We start from the raw sequence: 23,841 nt of genomic DNA on the forward strand, positions 1-23,841 counted from the left end.
ACTGCTGTGAACAGGGAACACTCTAGAACACGGCATGGTGGCTTCTTACTCAGAATGTGCTGCTATCTAACTCAGACTAAGGGTTTTTAACATTTACTTGCAAGGACCAGCAGCTCTCTCTTCCTTTTCTACTGCAAATACATCTAGCGGTCTTTGGAGAGAACATTTTCATTGCATTTGTTTACGTGGCCCGAATCCTCCTCGAGAGCAGGAGCCACACCTCATTCATCCTTGTCAATTTGGTATCCAGCACCATGTCCACAGTGTGCAAAGCTCTGTGTGCTGAGTGAGTGAATGGAGCATGGTAACAGCCAAGAACACTATAAACTGTGAGGTGGGGGTCTCTGCCAAAACCAGGACGACTGGAAGAGCTCCTTGCAGTACCACCCACCTATGTTCTAAAACACTGAAAACGAGGTCTCATACGCCATATCACTGAGTTCCTGGGACCATATCCAAGTCAATTTAATTATCAGTGAGCCACCAGAACACTTCATTTCCAGTCTCCTCCTCCAGTGCTCAATGATACATCAGGACTGCTGGTGGAAGTTAACGCCAGACACAGAAGGTGCTGGTAACAATGGCTGCGATGATGAAAACAGGAATGTTCACTGTGCACTTACCCTGTGCCGTGAGCGTTCCATACATCCTTTCATTTAACTTTCACTGCAACACTACAAAGGGCTCATGACTGTTATTCCCATTTCAAACAGGAGGGGCAAATGCTTAAAGAGTCTAGGCAGCTTGGGGACGCTTACAAAGAAAATAAGGAGCCAAAACGCGATTCGATTCATGTCTATCTTGACTCTAAACTTACAGGCAAACAAACTCTTGGGAAGCCTGAGTCAATACTTAGTTTCAGGAATTATTTTCTATCACTATTCCATGATGTCCTATAAAGAAATTTCTGAGTCATAGAAAAGACTCTGTAAGCAGTGTCCTAATAGCACAATCACATACGATGCTCAGTAGTGAAGAAGGCCATCGAATCCCTCTTAAATAGACCAGTGTTACTTAGAAAGACCAAATAAAACCATTTTCTGAACCTGAGAGCAGGGTCTGGAGGCAAAGCTGGGGAAGGCCCGGAAGATTAAGGGGTAGAGCATGGGGATAACAACCCAATGAGCACAGTAAACATCTCACCAACATATAATCAACTGTGAACTGTGGAATCCTGTGCCCTAGAATGCGGCCATCCTGCTGGAGTTGGAAATGCTTTGTAAGTGTGCCTGGCTTACTATAAATAAGATCACCCAGACTTCTGAGGTGCAGCAACAGAGACACTGAGCCAGGACTAATGCCTTATTTGTGGCACTGGTGACTTCTCTAGCATTCACTAAACCTCTTGACCTCAGACTCTAAGATCAGCAGTTGGTTCCTGGTACCTCTGTGCAGTGGGCTGAGCACAGCCGTTATCTCCATCCATCACAGCCTCTTTCTCCATCCTCTCTGACCATCACCTTAAGGGTTTAGTCTTGAGCACTATCACACCGCATCCTCTCTGACCAACACCTTAAGGATTTAGTCTTGAGCGCTATCACACCGCTTCCTCTTTTTCATTTCCAAGATTTAGCCACCAATGTTAAAAATAAGATCCCACATGTTCACCAGAAATGCTTCTTTCTATCAGTGCTTGCTAGATATCTTCACAGAAAGCTAACTAAATATATACAAATGACCTCATCTTCTTTCCCATAAAATCGGTATTTTTCCCACCCTTGTCTACTCAAGCCTGGAAAAAGACCATGTATATGGTTTGGAATCAAAGTGAACTAAAGAAGACCCTTCATTTTCACAGTCAAAGACTCTCCAAATCTGTGATTTTCCTTAAGTCTCCTGCAGATACCCCTTCCTTTTAGTTCCTACGATCTACAAACAGTAGTTTCTTATCTCCATGTATACAGATGTGACAAAATTTCAACTCTGTCTCCAGGTTACAAACTTTTCAAGCAGCTTTTTTTTTTTTTTTTAGTATATTAGTTTGTTTTGTTTTGTTTTTTAATGCTGAAAGCTTCTAAATTCAAATTCATAATAACATGGCAAAGGGCTTCTTTGGCTTGAAAGAAATACCCCACCTGCTCCACAGCTCCTATTCCATCCTGCCTCCTGAAGAACCAAACCCAAGAACTGGCCCTTGCTTCCTTGGAACCCTCAGAACGCTCAGAGTACAGGATGCACATACTAGGCATGTGCTACTTACTAATTCCATGTGTGGTGCTACTACTCACAGCCTCGGGCTCAGTACAGTTAAGTCATATAAGTTAGCATATAAAAAGCATTTTATAGCCTAAGATCATATACTGATGATCCCATGTAGCACATGTGCAAAGTTTGACTGATGATAGACATAGAAATACATATATCCATCACAAACACCCGAATTCATTTCCTTAAAGTGTGGTACAAGTTTTAAGGTGTAGAAATAAAGGCATTTCCATCCATTTCCCTCTAAATCACTAGCAGTTAGGCTAAATAAGAAACAAAAACTCTACCTCTAAGACACAGGAAGAAACCTAAGTGCCATGGAATGGTAATTCTGCCTTTAGCTGTTCCCTTTCCTACCTTGGGAAGGGTGCCCTGCTTTAGCTGAGCACACTATTCAATACATGCTACTGAGAGCAGTTGTTTTGACTCTATAGCTGAATGAAATCATACGGCAGCATTTGTCTTTCTTTACCTGACCTATTTCATTTAATTATGCCCTCTAGCTTCATGCATTTGAATAAGTAGAAGGTGAATCCTCACCCGCTTTAAGTGGGGTAAAGTCATCAGAGAAAACCATATACAGTTCCCCAAAAAACTTAAAAAATAGGGGCTGCACAGATGGCTCAGTGGCTAATAGCACTGACTGCTTGTCCAGAGGTCCTGAGTTCAATTCCTAGCAACCACATGGTGACTCACACCATGTATAATGGGATCGAATGCCCTCTTCTGGTGTGTTGAAAACAGCAATAAATCTTTAAAAGAGAAAAAAATATTTAAAAAAAAAAAAAAAACTAAAAAAATAGGCTGGGGATACTGGCTGACACCTTTAATCCCAGCACTCTGGAGAGAGAGCCAGACTGATCTCTGAGGTTGAAGCCACCCGATCTATAGGAAGTTCCAGGCCAGCCAAGGCTACACTCTAAGATTCTGTTTCAAAAATAAATACATACATAAAAATTATGAATTACCTAATAATAATAGAATAGTTTGACTTGTGTAATTAGGATTATATAATCCTTGACTTGTGTATAATTACTAGAACTAATTAGAAATATCACATGATCCAGAAGTCAAATCAGTATGTCAGAAGTACAGGTACTCCCATATTCACTGCAGTATTCCTCACAAAAGCTACAGAATCAAACTAAGAGTCCATTACAAGATGAATGGACAGAGAAAATTTTTTGTTTATATACATATACACACATAATTAGCCACCAAAGAAATTTAATCATACTTCCATTAAATGGATATACCTGAAGGACATTTTGTTAAGTAATAAATAAACCAGGCACAAAAAGGCTAATACCATGTGATCCACACAGTTGTGGAATATCCAAGGATGAAGCACAATGGTTCTCTTCTAGGGAAGAAAGAGCCACTGGGAGCGGGGGGTGGGGGGTGGGGGTGGGGGAGAGAGGCTGGTTAATGGGCAAACAGCTATATTGTTAGGAGTAAGAGGGCTAAGGTTTCACTGTATTGTAGGGACTACAGTTCATTATATATTTTTTAAAATAAGTAGGATTTTGAACATTCTTATCACATAGATTATAAATATGAAGTGAATGGTATCTTCAGAACCCTAAACTTATTACATAATATAAACAGGCACAAAAACATTACACTACAATCCATAAGTATTTTCAATTGTGTTTCAATTAGAAGTACAACTTTAAAAAAAAATCTCAAACTAACCTAATGGCGGATGAAGGTGGCCACGGCTAACAGAGAACCCATTCCACGGGAGCACCAGAAGCCAGCCTGTCTATTGCCTGTTGGATGAGAAACCATCCTACCCAGCGTGGCCATGGAACCGTGAGAGGGACTGAGTCCCTTGAGGCCACTAGGCTTTGGGGAGTTCCACCTTACAACAAAAACTAAGGAACTCCAGAGAACCACACACAACATCCAAAGAAGTCTACCCTGTAACTGCAACCTTTTTCTTACTCTAAAAGATAATAAAAGAAATTGTATCTGAGAAACAAGAATAGTTCTTGGTGTTTTGGTGGCACATGCTTTTAATCCCAGCATTTGGGAGGCAGAGCCAGGGATACCTCTTCTAGGCCAGCCTGATCTACAAAGTGAGTGTCTCAAAAAAGCAAGCACATAAAAGGTCCTAGAAATTCAAAATATTAGAAGAGAAATCTAAGGAAACGTTCCATTTCCAGAAGGTTTAACAGAGTGACACATAACAGATAAACACGGGATTTCCTTTCCCATCAAAAGAAGGTCAGAAATGTCAAGCTAAGAGGTACAATATCACACAAACAGGAGTTCCAGGAAGTGAAAAGAGAGAAATTTATCAAAGTTTTGTATTTATAATACAAAAGCAAAATTTCTCCAAAGTGAGGATCTAAGTTTATATTCTCAATAATCCAAGAAAGCCCAGTCTATGAAGGTAGAGGAGATAAGAAACCACAGAATAGTAGGATTTCCTAACAGTAGAGAGAGTAAGAGAAAAGTCCAATTCTTTAAAGAGGATAGAGATTGGGGGTTGGGGGTTCAGAATATCAGACTTTAAGACAGTAACAAGGTAAGACAGGAGACAGTGAAGAAACACTCTCTAAGTTTCCACAGGTAAATGTTTGTAATTTAAAGGACCGCGCTACTTAGCTAGGTAACAACCAAGTGTTAAGAACAAATGAAGGCATTCTCAAACTTTCGTGTCTAAGGGAAAGTAAAGTAAAGAAAACATGGGTCAGAAGACAAGACTTAAAGCCTGAGAAGTAAGAAAGGCTTTCCTTCAAGTCCAGCAGGTCCTGAGTTCTTCCGGGCAGAACAGAGAGAGCACAGAAATGAAAGCCTTCAGAAGAGATGTTTACAGAAGAAAAGAAACTCCAAAAAATGTTAAGTGTGTAGAAATGCTTTAGCAAAGTGGTTTACAAAGATGCTAGATGAGAGCAACTGCCCAAAGTTAAAACAAAAAATAAATATACCACTCTCAGGCCCTTGACCCTTCAGACACTAAGCCAATGGTTAGTTCTCAATAAGAAGTCTTCCCAGGACTGTAACTGCACCAAGCCTGGGTTACAGAGTGAGATCTTTGCCTCCAAAAACCAAAACAAATGCATGTTAATGGAAGAAATGAACTCTAATTTTAAAAAGTATCCCTTTCAAGGGATATAATGGGAAAACATATAGAGAGATATATAGATATATATAATGTTCAACACCATTAACATAGAGCAGAAACACTAGGAATTTATCTCCCAAGGAAAGAGATCCATAGTCATCCATCTTATGTGCCAGTCTTATCAAAAGATATAGTGCTTAAAACCAGAGACTTAAGATAACTGTATTCAAAATCCTGATGTCAAAAACCTTGAAGACTCACTTAGCATTTCAATGTGTTTGGCTCTGGGGGTGGAAACAGCAGGCTTTAGTGGGAAGAAGACAGGAATCATTTTTATCTGACACTGTAGCATATTCGTTAAAGTTATGAACTATTATATGCATGCTTTTCTTCTTTGGAAGCTCAACAGTTTTAAGTTCACACCTGTACTGCCCAACTACTTGCTATTTAAGTTATGGCTAAAAAGTGCCCAAGTCTTTGTCATCCACATACGCTGCCCACTACTGTCTCCCGACCAACAGCATGCCTGGGCTTCAATCATCCCCCGTTTTCCTTTTGATGCTATCAGTGTTCTCATCGTTCACAATTTTAAAATTAATTCAACTAACACTGGCCCTTCTTGTTTCCTCCTTTCCCTCGTTTACAAGGATTAACAGCCTGTTGGGCACATTAAAGGTTTCAAACTACTTCACAGCAAAGAGAAAAATGTAATTTCTTCTATAAATTTTTACCCAGTTATAAACAGCTAAATATTAGCTATCCTTTCATCAAATTAGCACAGAACAAAGACATAAAATTGTACCCAGTACAGTGAAATCAGAGTACAAAAACCACCAGCCACTGGGAGAAGCTGGAATACTCATGTTACCTATTTAGTCCCTGGCTAGAATAAATACATGTCAGTTACAATTAAATAAAGTAAAAATGTAGTTCCATCTTGTTTGCTTTTTGGGGTTTTAACAAACAGAAACCAGGCAAGGTGAATCAACACCTATACCTTGAAGGTGACAAGGAACGTCGTATTCAATCTCATCATGTCTTGAGGGGCTTAAGAACAGAGTTCCATCCACCAGAGGGAACTGTTCAAACACAGGGAGCGCCCTGTGGCACAAAGCACAGTTTACCACGTTTCTGTGGCTGGCACTGAGGGCTGCAAGAATGAACTTCCGTAGATCTTCGCCTTGGCCTACTTGGGCATCGTCTTCCATCCGGACATGGAAAGTGTTTAGCTTATGCCTGGGGATGTGAGTGAGAAGTTCAGAAAGGTCCAGCCGCCGCAGGAACTGTACAGGGGTGTCAAAGTGTCCTGCCCTGTGTGCAGACAGACCAGCCGAACTGTAATCAAAGTGGGCATTTCTGAACACGTGGCCTCCTGGCATGGCCTTTTTGTGAGGCTCAAGATGGATGGCGTTCTTTAAGAATTCCCCAAGGTATCTGGAGGAGCGGGGACCACTAAAGTGGGCTGGGGAGAGGATAGAGTAGCCTGTGGGTGGGGACTGGCCAGGGGAGCCACAAGGGGAGCGGGCCCCATAGGCCGCAGAACTGACTGTCTTTTCCTGGGAGTTCTGCCTGTCCATGGAATGCCGCCGAGGAAGGTCATGGTTCAGGCCTTTCTGGGGCTTGTTCAGGGGCCTGCATTTTTTTGCCTCCTCCCCAGCCTCCCCTGGAGGCCTGGCTGTGTTCTTCTCTGACCCAGACTTCTTCTTCTTTTCATCTTGCATTCGCTTTACTTGGTACCAGTCTGTGTCCTTCTTTAAGTGGCCCTGGCCACAGCGGCAGGAACAGAAGCGGAAAGCCAGGTCATAGCCCTTCTTGGTCCACATGTTCTGGCGGCACTGCTTCTCATTCCAGCTGCGGGCCCTGCCAATGCAGTTGAACTGCACCAAGATGCTGCTCTCCCACTCGTAGAAGCACTGAAGATGCATCCAGGTGCTGCAGGGACAGTGCTCATTGTTGCACACCACCTTCTGATAGTCATCCTTCTCCAGGTCCACTGGTCTCCCGAAGCTGCAGATCAGAGGTGTGGCACAAGGAGCTTCTAAAAGAAGAATAAAAAGAGATTCAGCAAAAGGATGCAAGGACTCCAGAGGGCATCCATCCATCTGTCCCCCTAGCCCATTCATGCCAGTTACACCTCCCCTAGAACAAACACCAGGCAGATTTAGAAACATCCATTATTTTCTTCTGATACAATGCTGTCCCGAAGAAATTTATATTCTACTATTATTTGCTGAAAAACATACTAGCACATTTCAAGAAGTCCAAATCCTTCATAGTTCAATTGTGTGTCTGGCCTAATAACAGTGTGGTATAAAGTTTTCTCAAGATGTGGGTATAACAACAGACAGTATCACAGTTCCTTTAAAACTGCAAGGCAACTAGAAATATGAAGCTACTACACCAACCAGTTCTGGTGGCATCTTCAAAAGGGCCCTCAAAGTGCTTTATCACCAGGGGTTTTAGATAGCATCTGTCCTGAATAGTGGATAGCACTGAGAAAACAGACCAGCCTCATCTCAACTCTTCTAGAGTCACCAGATACTAAGTGCAGGATGTCTGGTCAGACTGTTGGCCTACACAGAACTCCAGTTAAGAAAGAAAACAGCCATTCTCTTAAAGCATACAGGAAGAAAGCAACAAAGAAGCATTTCTGAAGTCTTATAATGCTACCCACACAGGGTCCAAACAGCTAAACAGATTCCCATAATTGAGGAAAACATAATAGCTCAAAGTAGGCCCATTTCTGAAAAGGTAAATGTGTGCATGGTGACTGACAGGCATATATATATATATATATATATATATATATATATATATAGGCATTTCTGAACACGTGGAAATGCAGCCTATGGGGCCCGGTTCCCTTATGGCTCCCCTGGCCAGTCCCCACCCACAGGCTACTCTATCCTCTCCCCAGACCACTTTAGTGGTCCCCGCTCCTCCAGATACCTTGGGGAATTCTTAAAGAACACTATTCATCTTGAGCCTCACAAAAAGGCCATGCCAGGAGGCCACGTGTTCAGAAATGCCCACTTATATATATATATGCCTTATAGCTTCTCAACATCAATCTAGTATTTAAGCTTAGAATATATATTTTAAAAATGTAAATAAGACCTGTGATAGAGACACTAAACAAAACCAGTAGTTACCAGGAAAGCGAAGAATGGCAATATAGAAAGTAAAAATTATGCAAAGATGTATATATATATATATATATATATATATATATATATATATATATATATATATAAAATTATAATATTAATTATATTCTGTTCCACTTTGGGATTCATTTTTTTATATTTATGTTCAAATTCATGTTTTCTTTTCTTAACAATTTTTTATTAGATATTTTCTTCATTTACATTTCAAATGCTATCCCTTAAGTCCTCTATACCCTCCCCCTGCCCTGCTCCCCAACCCGCCCACTCCCTCTTCCTGGCCCTGGCATTCCCCTGTACTGGGGCATATAAAGTTTGCAAGACCCATTGGGGGCCTCTCTTCCCAGTGATAGCCGACTAGGCCATCTTCTGCTACATATGCAGCTAGAGACATGAGCTCATGGGGTATTGGTTAGTTCATATTGCTGTTCCTCCTATAGGGTTACAGACCCTTCAGCTCCTTGGGTACTTTCTCTAGCTTCTCCATTGGGGGCCCTGTGTTCTATCCAATAGATGACTGTGAGCATCCACTTCTGTATTTGCCAGGCACTGACATAGCCTCACAAGAGACAGCTATATCAGGGTTATGTCAGCAAAATCTTGCTGGCATATGCAATAGTGTCTGGGTTTGGTGGCTGATTATGGTATGGATCCCCAGGTAGGGCAGTCCCTGGATGGTCCTTCCTTCCATCTCAGCTCCAAACTTTGTCTCTGTAACTCCTTCCATGGGTATTTTGTTCCCCATTCTAAGGAGGGACGAAGTATCCACACTTTGGTCTTCTTCTTGCATTTCATGTATTTTGCAAATTGTATCTTGGGTATTCTAAGTTTCTGGGCTAATATCCACTTAGCAGTGAGTGCATATGAGTTCTTTTGTGACTGGGTTGCCTTACTCAGCATGATATCCTCCAGATCCATCCATTTGCCTAAGAATTTCATAAATTCATTGTTTTTAATAGCTGAGTAGTACTCCACTGTGCAAATGTACCACATTTTCTGTATCCATTCTTCTGTTGAGGGACCTCTGGGTTCTTTCCAGCTTTTTTTAATAAATGTGTATAATATATACTTATATTTAAATAATTGGTAGGTTATAATTTTGGTAAGAAGTATACACATGCTTAGAAATACATGTTTAAAGAGTTCATAGTACCTAGTATATAAGTCTTACTAATGTTGTTTTTATATTAATGGAACCGTTACTATATAGCTCATGGCATAGTTATTTACTAAAGAACCTTAGTGTGGTAATAATAGCTGAAGGTCTCAACAAGTGATAGCAAAATCTGCAAAGTGTATATCCAAACTGGGAAATTAAGAGCCTAGCAGGGCAGGAAGAGACCAGATACAGTTCTGGCCACTCAATACCACCGGCCCAAACTAACAGCTGCCACTTACGTGGGCAGAGACTAAGTGTGACTACCTACCTGCCCAGTAAGGACCAGGACACAAAACACCAAATAAACTGCTTCCCCAGTTGCTCTCTCTTCACTTCTACAATTTTCAATACAATCCATTACATTCCAGTCTGCATTTCTATGCTGTTCGTCTTCTGCCTCCATTCTTCCAATATGACTACTAACTGGGACCAGTGGTCAGCACCTCCCATTCTTCCATATGACTACTAACTGGGACCAGTGGTCAGCACCTCCCATTCTTCATATGACTACTAACTGGAACCGGTGGTCAGCACCTCCCATTCTTCCATATGACTACTAACTGGGACCGGTGGTCAGCACCTCCCATTCTCCATATGACTACTAACTGGGACCAGTGGTCAGCATTTCTTTCCTCACCTCCCCAAGTAGATACTAAAAGCAAAATTTGTTATTCCTTAACATTTCTGGCATTTGGACAATTCTTTGTGGAGTGTGACTGTCTAGTGCCTTACAGGAAGTTAGCATCAGTGGACCCTGAGCATTTGACCTGTATAATCCCACCACCATAACTTCCTATGAAGAGCAATCTTACCAACTTTCCTATTTGGGACTTGATGAACAGGAAGTACCTGTGTGATGAAGAAAGATGAATACGACCAAAGCTTAAGAGAGTTCAAACACAGTACAGATGGAATCACATATCAAGAGACGCTGGTTAAATTCCTGGGACCCAAGAGATATTCAAGGAGAATATGAAACACGAACATAAACAAGAGATAGGGAAGAAAATCATGGCAGAAAGTGGAACAGCACAAGAGAGCCCTCTACAGAGAACAGTAAGATAGAAACAGAAGTCACTGGAAGACAACTCAAGAGAGAATCATGTCAAATGGGAATGTTTAAGACTGGAGGTTAGTGTCCTATCCTTGAACAACTGACAATCTGGGGATTCGATAAGTCCTGAGATAGGAGCTAGCCTGTGCTTTACAAAATATTTAGCTATATTTTTACCCTCCACTGAGTGGTTTCCAATAGTATCCTTTCTCTCAAATGTAATGTCCATAATGTCTGCAGACATTTCCAGATAGTCCTGTTAGGGCAAAATGACTGAAAACTACTAGTAAGGTAAGGGCCAAAAGCTCTCAGCACGAGCAGTGACTCAAGCACAGCCATCTCTGTGAGGGCTGTTCTGGTGCGGGAGGGAGGCATCACAGGCATTGGTGATGAGATGAAAAGGTGGCAACTATGTGTCTGTAACTCTCTGAGAGACTTGGAGTGTAGCCACAAAGGGAAGAAAGGAGAATGTGACTGGAACAGGGACGGCCAAAGCTGAGATCAGAGCGTTTTTTAGAAACTTAGGACAACTCAGCAGCTTGGAAAACAACACAGGGAACAAATCACCAACTTCCTCAGCAACATAACCTGACCACTGCCCAATGAATAACTGACACAACTACAGCCATACAGAGCCCAGACAGAACTGGACCAATGCACACACCATGCCCTAGAACCTCCAAACCTATGAGTTAAATAAACTCTTCATAAGTACCCTGCCTCAGGTATTTCATTATAGCAATGAAAGGCTGACAAATAATAGGCCAGCACTCCACCTTGCCAGTTTTTTATGTTTACACATCAGCCTCTGTAATGTGGCCTTGTAGCTAGGCTACAAAAACAAATACAAAGTCAAGAGCCTGCTTAACATTGAGTAATACGCGCAGCAGACATCACACTCTGTGATACACCTCTAACCCCAGAGAAAGGATGGGAGGACAGCAGGAGATGAAGCCATAGGATGATTAGAAGTAACAACAGGAAGAGCGCAGTGGCAGCAGCACAGGGACTTGTGCTTGTGCCCGACCCTCTCATGCAGTCTCTCCTTCCCCTGGCCACACAGGACAGGCAGCAGGGATGAGTAAGAAAGATGGAGTGCATGTGCCAACTCTGCTGCTGACCTACACGGAGCCACTCATCACCCGTCAAGATAAAAGCACCCGCCTGCCCATCTCAGATGTATGTAGCCTTTATAAACTGCAAAGTTCCATTATATTGTGTATTGCTTTCAGCTACTTCTACCATAGCACCCTACCTTGTGGCTAGCTCTCCAACTAAATGCAAACGGCCCCATTATATTTCCCACTTTTCTGTTTTGGATATACTATACAATACGTGCTTAGAAATTAAGTGAGTGATGCTTCACTCTTCACTTCTTAACCAAAACTTCTAGACACAGATTTTTGTGACTCTAAGAAAACAGCACCAACAGATTCTAAATCCTTAATAAATTAGTTATATTATAAAATCCCTACCTCCTTTGTTGTGTTGCTATCTCACTATGTAGCCTCAGCTGTTTTGAACTTGCTACACAGGCCAAAGCAGGCCTCAAATTCAAGAGATCAGCCTGCCTTTGCAGATGCTGAGATTAAAAGCGCCTCCTAAAGTCCCTAATCCTCAAGAGAATAGCAGTCCCACAAAGATATAAATAAGATGAACTAACCAGACACATGTAAAAACCTTTAGTGAAGACGGGAAACTCTCCATTCAGTAAAAGCATGTATCACAACCATTTCCTGAAACATTAAATCATGATAATCTCACAAGTGGCACTGAAAATGCCCTGTACACAGTCAGCAATGTTTACAAAAAATGTCTATAGAGCAGAGGAAACAGCTCAGCCAGTAAGGTGCTTACTGCCACCCACACAGGCATGACTTTGAACCCCCAGCTCCATCACAAAAGCCAGGTGTGGTGTCCTCATCGCATCTGTAAGCCCAGTATGGAGCAGGGAGGGAGATAAGCAGTTTGCTAGAGCTTGCTGGGTAGCCAATCTAGCCAATCAGCCCCACCTTTAGTGGGACACTTTCTTTTTTTTTAAGATAAAGTGGAGACTGGTAGAGGCTCCCAAGGTCAACTTCTGGCTCTCACATGCACACTGGGACATACATACAAGCATGTCCACAAATGTAACACATACATACTCCAAACAACACTCATATCCTGCCCTCCAGATATATATACCAAAATCATGTATATAAACCTTCCAGGACCAGTTTTCACAGGTTTATCCTCAAGTATTTAGGACCCAACTTCTATTTCCCTGTACTCAAGAAAAAAATATACAATTTTTTTCTTATGCAATCTTGCTCATTCTGGACAAAACTCAGAAGTTTAAGTCTCTACAGCACAGTAACAGGGCTAAGGTCACTTGCCAATTTGTCAACTCTCTCCATACTATACACTGGGTTCTACTTCAGGCCTAGCAACATTTTCAAGTGTCTTGTAACCTGACATTGCAGAGAAGAGCTGGCTGTTCGCCCCAAATTAATACATCTACAACACAACTCCTACATCTAAGGGCTGGGAGCACCATGGAGAATAAGGGGCAGAAGAGCCAATGGACCAGGATATGTGCTTCTAGATAGTGTCTTCTATTCTTGACAGGGAGGCTGTACCCATGAAATCTCAACAATATGGCCATTAAAACAAAACCTATGTAATGAAAATACTAGCTAACATGCCAATATTGGTGAGGAAAATCTCACACGGCCCAACCTTTGAATGAAGGGCTATAGGCAATCAATGGCTGCTAGGAGAGATTCAGCCTTCTGTGGGCACAAGACTAATAGATTTAACTAAGCCGTAAATACATATATACAAGAGAAACTCTAAATGGACACAGCAGTTGTGTATATATGTATATACACATAAACATATATGTAACAATAAAGAGGTAGTCATGAACTTGAGAGGGAGTAGGGGCCACATAGAAGGAGTTGGAGGGAGGAGGCAGGGATAGAAATGATACAGTCTTCATGTATGAATTCTCAAAAACTAAACTTTTAAATTTAAAACAATAAAGAGTAGTCATTACTGCTCACCTATGAGGTACTCTGTTTTCAGGAGTTTAACTGTAAAACTGAGTTATGTCCACCCCCTTAAAACAATTTCAAGAATCCTACGCATACTGCGAGTTAGGGGGGGCTGGGTCAGGAAGATAGATCATCTGACTTTATAAAGACGTTCTAAACTCTGAAGCCTGTAGTGGGGACAAGGTCTTACCTAACCTTGTAAATCTGTGACTAGGAAAATGCAGTAGGTATGTACTAAATGTTCTGTTGATGGAAGGAATGGACCAAGCGGAGTAGCTCTGGAGTAGCTGAAGTGCTGGTGAACAGAGACAGGAAGGAGGACAGATATACCCAGCCTTTTATTGTCATCTCACTTTCTCAAACTAGCTGAGTACCAAGTCTGAATGTCAGTGTTTCTGAACAACCCTTGTCAAGGCAGTCTCTGTCACAGCAGGAACTCCTGTGAGTGTCTGCACGCCAGGGTAGCTCTCAATTCCTTAGCTTGCAGCCCTTGGCCAGGACATTTAACTGCCCCCAGGCCACCCATAAAATGGTAGAAATAACAGTGCCTACTTCAAAGGGTCACTATGAGCAATAAAAACTATTGACATAGGTCAAGTAGAGCTTAACACCCATTCATTTAACCTTAAGCAATTATTGCTAAAAACTCCTATCAGTCTGCAACAATGCAATGCTAAAAAAATTAAAAAGTAAAAATATCAAGAAATTTAAGTTTATAGCACAGCTCCAGAGAGGTAACCAACCTTCTGTCCACATACGCAGACTACTGAGACACACGGGCAGGATAGCACAAAGAGTGTCCATCAACCCGTTTCTACTTCTCCTCTTCCACTGCACACAAGCACACACCCTCCTCTTTCCCACCTGGTTCCTCTCAGCTTCCTCTCAGTCTCAGACTCCTGACTCCAACTCACACATCTCTCTCCAGGGCCCCTCCAAGTACCACGTTAAATAAACACTCTCATGCAAAACGCCACCGCTATCTTGCCTGGACTACTCTTAACCTCCCTTCTTGTTGACCGGGACTTCCCATGTGTGGTTTAAGCTACAAAGAGGTAGTGGTGTATTTTCCCCTATAATAAACAAAGCGGGATAGCACACTGCAAACACTTCACTAACATCTTAAAGATGCCCTCGATATCAAAAGATAAGTACTTTATATCTTCTCCAACCTAAGCCCTTTTATCTCGAACCTGGGTGACAGGGATTCAAAAAGCACAAAATATAATTTTATTTATGAAACTGGTCCTAAAGACATGCCCCAACCAAAAAAAAAAACAAAAGAAAACAAACAAAAACCCAAATCAAAATGTAAAAAAACCAATCACCTTGAGTCTGTGATTCATGTATAAGGAAAACATGTTCAAGTGCATAAATAAGCGATCATTGTGTGCTGTGTTTTAATTCAATGTGTGTCTTTTCAATTGTACTAGCTTTATTTCTACATCTAGTTTATTTCATAAATTAACAATGTGATGTGGCAGTGTCTTTCACCCCATCTCATTTCTCCTCCAAAGTTGCTGATTTTCCCAATGTTTTTAAACACTGGTATCAATTCATCCAAACACTTTGAAGGGTATAAATTATAACAGAAAACATCAAAATATCACCAAATCACCCAGATCCTTGAAGATGTTCTACTAAGGTTAGTAGCTCTAAAACCAAGTAAGACCACTGAGTAAAAAAGCATTTTTATAATTTAATCATCTGCTAGCTTGGAAATTAAAAAGTGGTTTAATGCATAATTTGGAGAAATATATCTGCTAAAATTATGCATATAAGTCTTTTGTTAATATTATTCTATTTGAAGTTTGTACAATTAGATTTATATAATAGGATCATACTGTCCTAGAGAATTAATTTGTAGGCTTTTTCTCTTGCTCAGATTTACAGCTTAAGGATATTAGAAGACTATGTGGTACTATAGTATCCAAATGCAGCACTAGCATCTTTCTGAAGGGAAAGCAGGGCCAGTTTTCTAAATTGCATCCCATCATAAACATAGTTATATGTGCAAATATGTGCATGTAGAGGTGGATATCTGCAGGGAGCTTTTTGGACAGCTTTTAAAGTCTTTATGTCATTTTATAGCACTGTACTCAGATTTTAAAGCCTTTTTGTTCAAGATAAAACAGGCTGAGTTTTCATAATCTTTCATAATCTTTGCCAATATCCTTTGTATTCAGTAACAAGTAGTCAAGATTTGACCAAAATTAAATGCCTTTATTTTCTTATATATTTCCCTACTTGCCATGTAAGTTATAGTTCAGGACCTCAACATGTACCGCTTCTCTCTTCTGAGTTCCCAGTGGTGTCTGAGGGATAAGAGCATAGGAAGCTATGGCAGGAGGATTAAGGATTGTGAGTTCAAAGCCACCCTGTGCTACATAATGAGATACTATCTCAAACTGCCTTCCCCTTCTCTCCTCTCCCCACAAAGCAGGTGGAAGTAGAGTTCAGTGGTAGAGAGCACACCTGGCTGTGCTATGCTCTGGGTTTCCTGCAAAATAGTAAGTAAAATGATAGGGAAAGGAAAAGGGAGAGGGGAGAGAAAAAAAAAAAAAACAAGAAAAAGAAAATGAAAAAAGAAAAGTAAAATATAGACTAACTTGAGTACCTGGGAGTAGAAGTCACTCCAGATAAGAACTGTGAGAACAACTTGATTGGATTAATGAATCCCCCTGGCACTAAAGAAGGCCTTCAGGCCTTTGCGAGTGTTTACATAGAGGCTCATCAGAGAAAGACAACCCACTCCACATGTAAGGGACACCATTCTTGTGGTCTTGGGTCCAGCTAGATAGACAATGATAGTCTCCTTTCTCTGCTTTGGGCAGCACTATAAACCAAGCCACAGTTACTGCCATGGCTTCTCCACCGTGAGATTTACAACCCTCTGCACTGTGAACCGAATAAATAGGTAAGCTGTATGTTGTCAAGTATTTGGCCACAGTATCCAGAAACGTAATTAATACAAGGACATATGCAGAAAAGCATAATACACTCCCAAAGTGCCTTAATACTCAAACTATAAACTTTAATCACTTCATAAAAATATGACTCAGTTTTCTGGGCAAGTTTATCACAGATAATTGTGTACAGAAAGAGTCTCTCTATTTTACAGGAAGGATACTGACTGCCTTAGTTTTGTTTCATGTCACTCAAAAAAAGCAAGTCTTCCTATGAATCAAGATAATCCCCCCCAGACATGGCCACAAGCTAAGCTAATTCCGATGAGATACCTTTACCAGGTGATTGTAGATTGTCAAAATGACAATTAAAACTAACTACCACATTAACATGGATACTAATAGACATAGGTATGGGATTTGTTTGGGATAAGCAACACTTAAAAAGGACTCTTCAAAGAATAAAATAAAATCACCCCGTTCATTTTAGGGTCAAATACTGCAGTGTGTGCTGTATTTTTTGATCTGGAATCCAAGGGGCTCTGTGTTAAAGGCCTGATCCTCAGCTTAGTTAACAGAGTGTGGTGAACTTTGAGAAGCGGGGGACCTACTGGAAGGCTTTCAAGTCACTGGGACTGTGGGATACCAACTGTTTCCTCTCTGTCTGACTTCCCAGCCATTCTATGAGTGGATTTGGTCTGCCATATGCTGAGAATGTACCTCCACAGTCAAAAAGCAACAGGGCCAATTAACTGAAATGTCGAAAATTATCTACCAAAACAAACTTTCCTTTGTTTTAGAGATAGTTCTATGTAGCCTGGAACTGCAACTCATCATACAGACCAAGCTGGCCTTGATTTCAAAGATCTCACTGCCTCAGTCTTCTGAGTGCTAAGATTAAAATCATGCACTTCCACACCCAGCAACCTTTTTGTTTTATAAACAGAGCCATTCAAATACTTGTTACAGGGGGAAAAAACTGACTATCAAACTATAGAAGAAAGAAAATACATGGAGTCTCTGAAAATGCTCTAATTCCTATCAACTGCTGAAGATGTAGGCCAATTCAAAAAGTATCTTAAAGCCGGGCGTGGTGGCACACACCTTTAATCCCAGCACTTGGGAGGCAGAGGCAGGTGGATTTCTGAGTTCGAGGCCAGCCTGGTCTACAAAGTGAGTTCCAGGACAGCCAGAGCTACACAGAGAAACCCTGTCTCGAAAAACCTAAAAAAAAAAAAAAAAAAAAAGTATCTTAAATAACTGTTATACGCCCAGTGTGGAGTTTGTTATACATGAGGGAAATAAAAGTAAGTCATATCCCCCTTTTTTGCTTAGCTTGTATTTTTGTTTTATTAAAACCTGGATGTCTAATATTAGGTTAAAAACTAACACGTTGATTTCCTTCTCTTCCAAGACTTGTCATTGTACTTATTGCTATACAGATAAACTAACATTCTTGAAGTAATTTGGTACAGGTTTGTTTTGTTTGGGGGTTTGGCTTTTTTGCCCTGTGCAGTTACTAAGTAGGGTCTCTGTTCATCTAACTCAGTGGGTAGTACCCGCACTGACTTTCTTAAGTAACCTGAGGGGGTCTAATAGCCTTTGCAGAAAGGCCGCATGTACAGACATACACTGGGCCATGCCTTCAAATGGCGATGTGACAGTTTAAAACTCTCTTTTAGCCTCTAATTTCTGGTCCTGTGGAATCTGGAGGTTAGCCACAGATAGAATTGGAGCCTTATTTCAAGGGTTTTCAAAGAATGCATATTACCCTGCACAAAGACATGGTTTTCAAGAGTTACAGGATTATATCTGAGATTTTAAGACCCATAAGGACACTTCATTCCCCAATTTTTTTATTTTAAGTTTCATGAACCAATTTTTGTTGACCCCAACTATTATAATTACTATTACCACTTCTGCAGCTTCAGTAAGTTAAATGCAGGCAAATGTTTTCAATAGACTTATCAGGAACAAGACTTTGTACTAATGGCAGATCAAGGGGACATGCCCTAGCAGAGAGCCTCTAGACAGATTAAATAGTGACAATTCAGCAGGGCTAGGATTGTTAGGGAAACTTCAGACCTATTCCACCTTCCATGATTACCAAGCAACTATAATTTTGAAAGCTACTTTGACATGGATGTAAAAAAGGGTAGAAACAAGACAAGTTGAAACACTACAAATCCCATTATTCTGATCCAACTACTTCTGTTGAAAAAGCATTCTTAGAATTAAATAATAACCTCTGGTTAACTACCAGAGTTTGAAAACTTGATTTTGACAATTTTTCTATTATTCTCATTGCAAACTAACCCCAGTTAAGAGAAAGGCCTCATGAAAGGACTCCACTCCATGCTAGAATGTTGTCTGACTTGACCTTGTACAGGCAACCACAGCTGCCCTAAGTTCGTAAGCACAGGAATCCTGTCATTCCAAGCAGGTCTTCACTTGTATTTAACATCATACACTTCTGTTATCTCAATATACCCAGTCTATTCTCCTAGACCTATTCTTTCCTTAAATTCAATTAAAACCTTAAAGTTAACCTAGCTTCAAATTCAAACTAAATACAGAAAGTATTTTGCCCATTCTTAAATTCTTATTCTGGCTCCAGTACACTAACATCAGTAACAAAGACACATCAGTAATCTCCAGAAGGTAGAAAAGAAAGCCCCATTTTCATCTTCTAACATAAGCTATATTATGACTCTTGTCAAAACCCAAATGAACATAGACCCAAAATATGGCTACTTTAGTCTGTTTATCAGAATAGAGAAAACGATCTATGATTCTTTCTGAATGTTTCTTTAAAAATATCACAGTTCTACATAATAGAAATAAGAAGAGCCCTTCATGCAAAGTCTACAGACACCTCCCCAACATTCAGAGGAGCCTTTAGTCATACACTCAAGGACATTTAGATCTTTAGTGGCCTTCCGTCCTCCATCCCCAGCCATCAGCAACCAGAGTAAAGGAGCTGGGCTAGAGATGTGGGCTAATGGTGAAGTATCTGTCCCTCACACTCACGGTCCTGGTGTGAGTCCCCAGCAGCACTTTTAAAAGAGCACAGAAAAGCCAGGCAGCACCATGGCCCTACACGCCTTTAAGCCCATACTCAAGATCTGCAGAGGCAAGCAGATCTCTGTGGGTTTGAGGCTAGCCTGGTCTTCTAAGAGAGGCCAGGGCAGCCAGGGCTCTGTTACACAGAGAAGCCTTGCCTCTAAAAACCAAGGGGAAAAAAAAAAGCACAGAGATAGTGACCAATAATTTTGAATAACCAGATAGACTATGACACATAAAGTTCTAGAACTAAGAACAGTCTATTCAAAACATTCAGCACTCATAATTAGCACTCAAACTCACTTAACTTCTAAGCTAAGCCACACTGAAGAAATATTTAACCCAGCTACATCATAAAAGCTTCCTGGCCCTTACCTTTCACAAAAAGACAAGGAGGTAAATCTATTGGAGCTAAGAGAGCTGCTGAGTTCAAAAGAAAAGGGAAAAGTTACAAACAAAAAAGCAGTTTTCCTTGAAAAGAAAGTCAAGGAATGCAGTATGGTATGGAGAATATTAAATCAGACAGCAGAAAAAACACTGGGCACTAAGACTAAGTTTAGCCTCTTTCAGGTGTATCCTGGTGGAATAGCACACTAACATGTGTGATTTGAGTTTAAACCAATAATACCTTATCACAATACGGCTAATGTCCTCCCTCTTATCTGTATCCTTAAATAAACAATTATATTTATTTATTTAATTTGCTGAGCTGAAATCTCCAAAATAAGATATTCTCTAATCACGTTTTCCCTTCAAAATAACCTGGTAAGAAAGCTTTTTAGTTATCACCCATGCAGCAACTCTATCAGGACTTAGGGAGACAAGCTTTTGCCTACAGTCAAACTGAACAGCATTTCTCAAATGCTCTGTTAGCAACCAGCAAGCAACAAAGAATCTGTTACAACAAGGAAAGGCTTGTACACTGAGAGGGCATGTCTAAGTCCTATACATACTTTAGTGCAAATGAAAACAACCCAAAAATCAGTCATGACTATATCCTCTTGGCCTAAAAGGATACCTTACCTCATACATATGCACTTAATGTAGCCTGCTATGATACAACCCTTGAAGGGCAGTTCATAAAATGTTCTAAGGGAAACTAATAAGTGCCAACTTACAGACTCTCAATGACTGTTTAAGCTGGGGATGTCACAATAACTAAACATTGATTGTTTACCTTTTGTAAACACAGATAAAGTTTTGTACTATGGACATTCTCCGAGCTTCAAAATTATTCATTTCAAAGCTGAAAGGGAAAAAGTGAAGTATGAAAGGGAAAAAGTGAAGTATCAGTTATAAACTGATGAACAACAACAACAAAAAGCCTGGAAATGATGTATCATAAAGCCTTTTGCAGGAATTCTAGAAAGACTAACTCAAATAACTGGTTTTCCCTGAGGCCAACAGGAAGGTTCTCTAGGGCAATCTACACGGCAAGAGCTCTCATATCCCAAATCTGTAGAGACACAAAGCCCCCCCCCTACAAAAGCAATGCGTGAATTCTGGAAGATTAGCATTCACTGTGAACTCCTTGGAGAAAGGCCAAGGTCTGTCCTGGATTGTTCCAACAAATCAGAGTGTGCATTCATCACTAGTTGGAACGCAGCCACTCTCCTTCGCAAACTGAGAAGCAAAAACTCATCTAGAAAGCACTAAAACTCCTAGATCATGGCACAACTAATTGCTTTTTCAAGCAGCTTTATGGTTTACAGAGGGCTCATCACAAGGACTATCATGTTACCCTCACTTTCTCTAGATAACACTGGGCTTAGGGCAGTGAAATGGCTCAATGGGTAAAGGTGATTACCACCCAATGATACAAGCCTGACAACCTGAGTCTGATCCCAGGAACTCACACAGAAGTGGGAGAACAGAACCCACTTCACAGAGCTGCTCTCTGACCTCCACATGTGTACTACAGCACAATGAACCACATTACACCAACCACATCAGAAAACCCATACACACACAGGCATGCATACAAGCATGGACATATATACAACTTTTAATGATAAATTAGGCTTGAAAAGGTTCAGTAATCTTGCAAAATAGCAATACAAATGTACAATTCTAACCTGTCCCTCTCAATCTCACTCGTTAGCATAATCAGTGAGTTTGGGAGGCTTTTCCAAATAACTAATATCTAAGGTATGGGCCTGCCTAGATTAGCATCAAGGACAGTGCATGAATAAACTTTGATTAATTGAGCACATGTTCTAATTTTATTAACATACGCATGCCATTTCAGTTCAAGTGCCTGAATGAGAAAAATGAAACCTTTCTTCTGACTCTGAACTTAAGTTTGATATCATAACCAAGAATAGGCAATTTGAATTTTAAGAGGCCTCATTTTGCAACCTGGTTCATGAGAAGAGGAAACAGGAGCCTTTATCAACCAGCTGCAACATGCTACTTAAATGGCATAAAAACTGCAAAGAATCTGAGTCAAGTGTTGAGCACTGAGCTCAGCTGTCTGCTAGACTGTAGTGCCCAGGGATAGAGACAGAGGAGGCAGCAGAAACTGCAGTCAAATCAGTAGAGTCCATAAACTCATGACTGTGCAACTGTATTCAAAGGACTCAAGTGTCAGCAACAACGCTATGCACAAACTTCCAAAACTTCTGCTTTTCCAGAGACTCTGTCTCTATGTAGATAGTATGTAATCATATAAAACATTTCTAGCTAGTATAGACCAACCTAAAGCTGAAAGACAAAGAGTAAAATGTAATACACAGATGCAAAAAAAAAAAAAAACCCGAATACACAGACTGTGTAAATCAATAAAACACAAAAACTTGTAAATAAAAGATTAAAAAAATTAACAGGAAAAATAAAAATGACCAAGATACAAATAATGTTTAGTCACTGACAATCTTTCAAATGCAAACGATTTGTGTATTTTTCATTTATGTGACTGCCAAAGATAAAAATGATGTTCAAAATTTACATTAGACAATATGATGAAATAAATACTCCACAGGCTACTGTTTAGCTTAGTAGTAGTATGTTTTTCTTGCAAGTAATGAGAAGGTATTAGGTTCAATCCCCAAGAAGGGAGGAGAGAAGAGAGAGGAGGAAAGGGAGAAAAGGAAAGACATTCCTGACCAGCAGCTTCCCCTTCATGAGCCTTTACTGCTACCTGACCATAAGCACCACAGGGGAAGACGACACATGGAGCGACAGACCCTCTGGAAGAAGTCTTTGAGCTGTCCCATGTGTTAGATATGCACATTTCTTCTTCAACCACTGAAGGGCACTTTCAGTTCTCAATGCCAAGCTCTCTCCGTGACTTCTGGGATCTATCACTGCTCTAGACACACCATATTTGTTCATTAACAACTGCTGCCAGCTATCCCAGGCTTAGTCTCTCAGATTACAGGCCTCATCTGCTGCCAATAAAAAAACAGCTAGAACTTAATTCTGTACATTGCCCAGTTTCCATTTCTGTCCAGACACTCTGTTAGTCATAACAAGTAGTAGTAAGTTTTTTTAATAATGGAATTCTATGAAATATCATGTTGAAATCATCTTCATGCTCACCAAGTAATATCAAATAGGGCTTGTGATTTCACCCAACACCAGAAAGGCCCTCCTGACGTGGTTTTATAACTTGAAGGGATAGGATCTAAAATATACCCAAACTTATGTTTACCAATAGGGGAAAATATACATTAAAGTAGATCTTCCTAACTTACAATAGTAATCTGAACTTTTGCTACAACATATCCTCTTGATTAGTTTTATACAGGCTTATACCTTAAAGCATTCTATACCAAGTGAATTGTCAACGAAATGAAATAAACAGAAATTCTGAATTATGGCATGTGGGTTATCTTTTACTATCTTAAGTTGCTCTTGCAGGGTGATATAATTTGAGCACCAAAATACTTTCAAGAGTCCAGAATATGTCATTATGGTTAAAAAAAAAAATTCTTTAAAAAAGTATTTTGAGCTGACAGCTTTCACTTTTTGAAATCTCTTATCTGCCTAAAATAGTACAGTCTCGTCTCCCTCTTCCCACCAAAAGAACTCAATTTCCAAATCACCTTACTGAGACTGTTTCTTACTGCCAGAGAGAGAAGTCTCTACACCATCACAAATCTTTGGACTCTTCCATTTATTCTAAGAGTCCATTTGTCATTCCACAAAGTTGACTTCCCCCAGAGGTATCCCTTCCCCACT

The 23,841-nt window shown here is 40.5% G+C and overlaps 1 protein-coding gene across 3 annotated transcripts in view; it reads right to left on the reverse strand.

The window, feature by feature from the left end:
• Heca (hdc homolog, cell cycle regulator) overlaps window positions 1–23,841 on the reverse strand; it is a 45,582-nt gene that overhangs the window by 9,402 nt on the left and 12,339 nt on the right. The window contains exons 1-2 of one of the 3 annotated variants that reach the window (XM_029533063.1): window positions 22,845–23,040; window positions 6,276–7,316 (exon numbers count right to left, since the gene is read on the reverse strand). In XM_029533063.1, the coding sequence (XP_029388923.1) occupies window positions 6,276–7,316; window positions 22,845–22,992 (1,189 nt within the window). In that variant the 5' untranslated portion in view covers window positions 22,993–23,040. Of the gene's footprint in view, window positions 1–6,275; window positions 7,317–22,798; window positions 23,041–23,841 lie in introns of those variants that run through there. The other 2 variants (XM_029533064.1, XM_021221180.2) reach the window with 2 other exon arrangements.

The sequence above is a fragment of the Mus pahari genome, chromosome 21 (genome assembly GCF_900095145.1).
Source record: "Mus pahari chromosome 21, PAHARI_EIJ_v1.1, whole genome shotgun sequence".
NCBI lineage: Eukaryota > Metazoa > Chordata > Mammalia > Rodentia > Muridae > Mus > Mus pahari.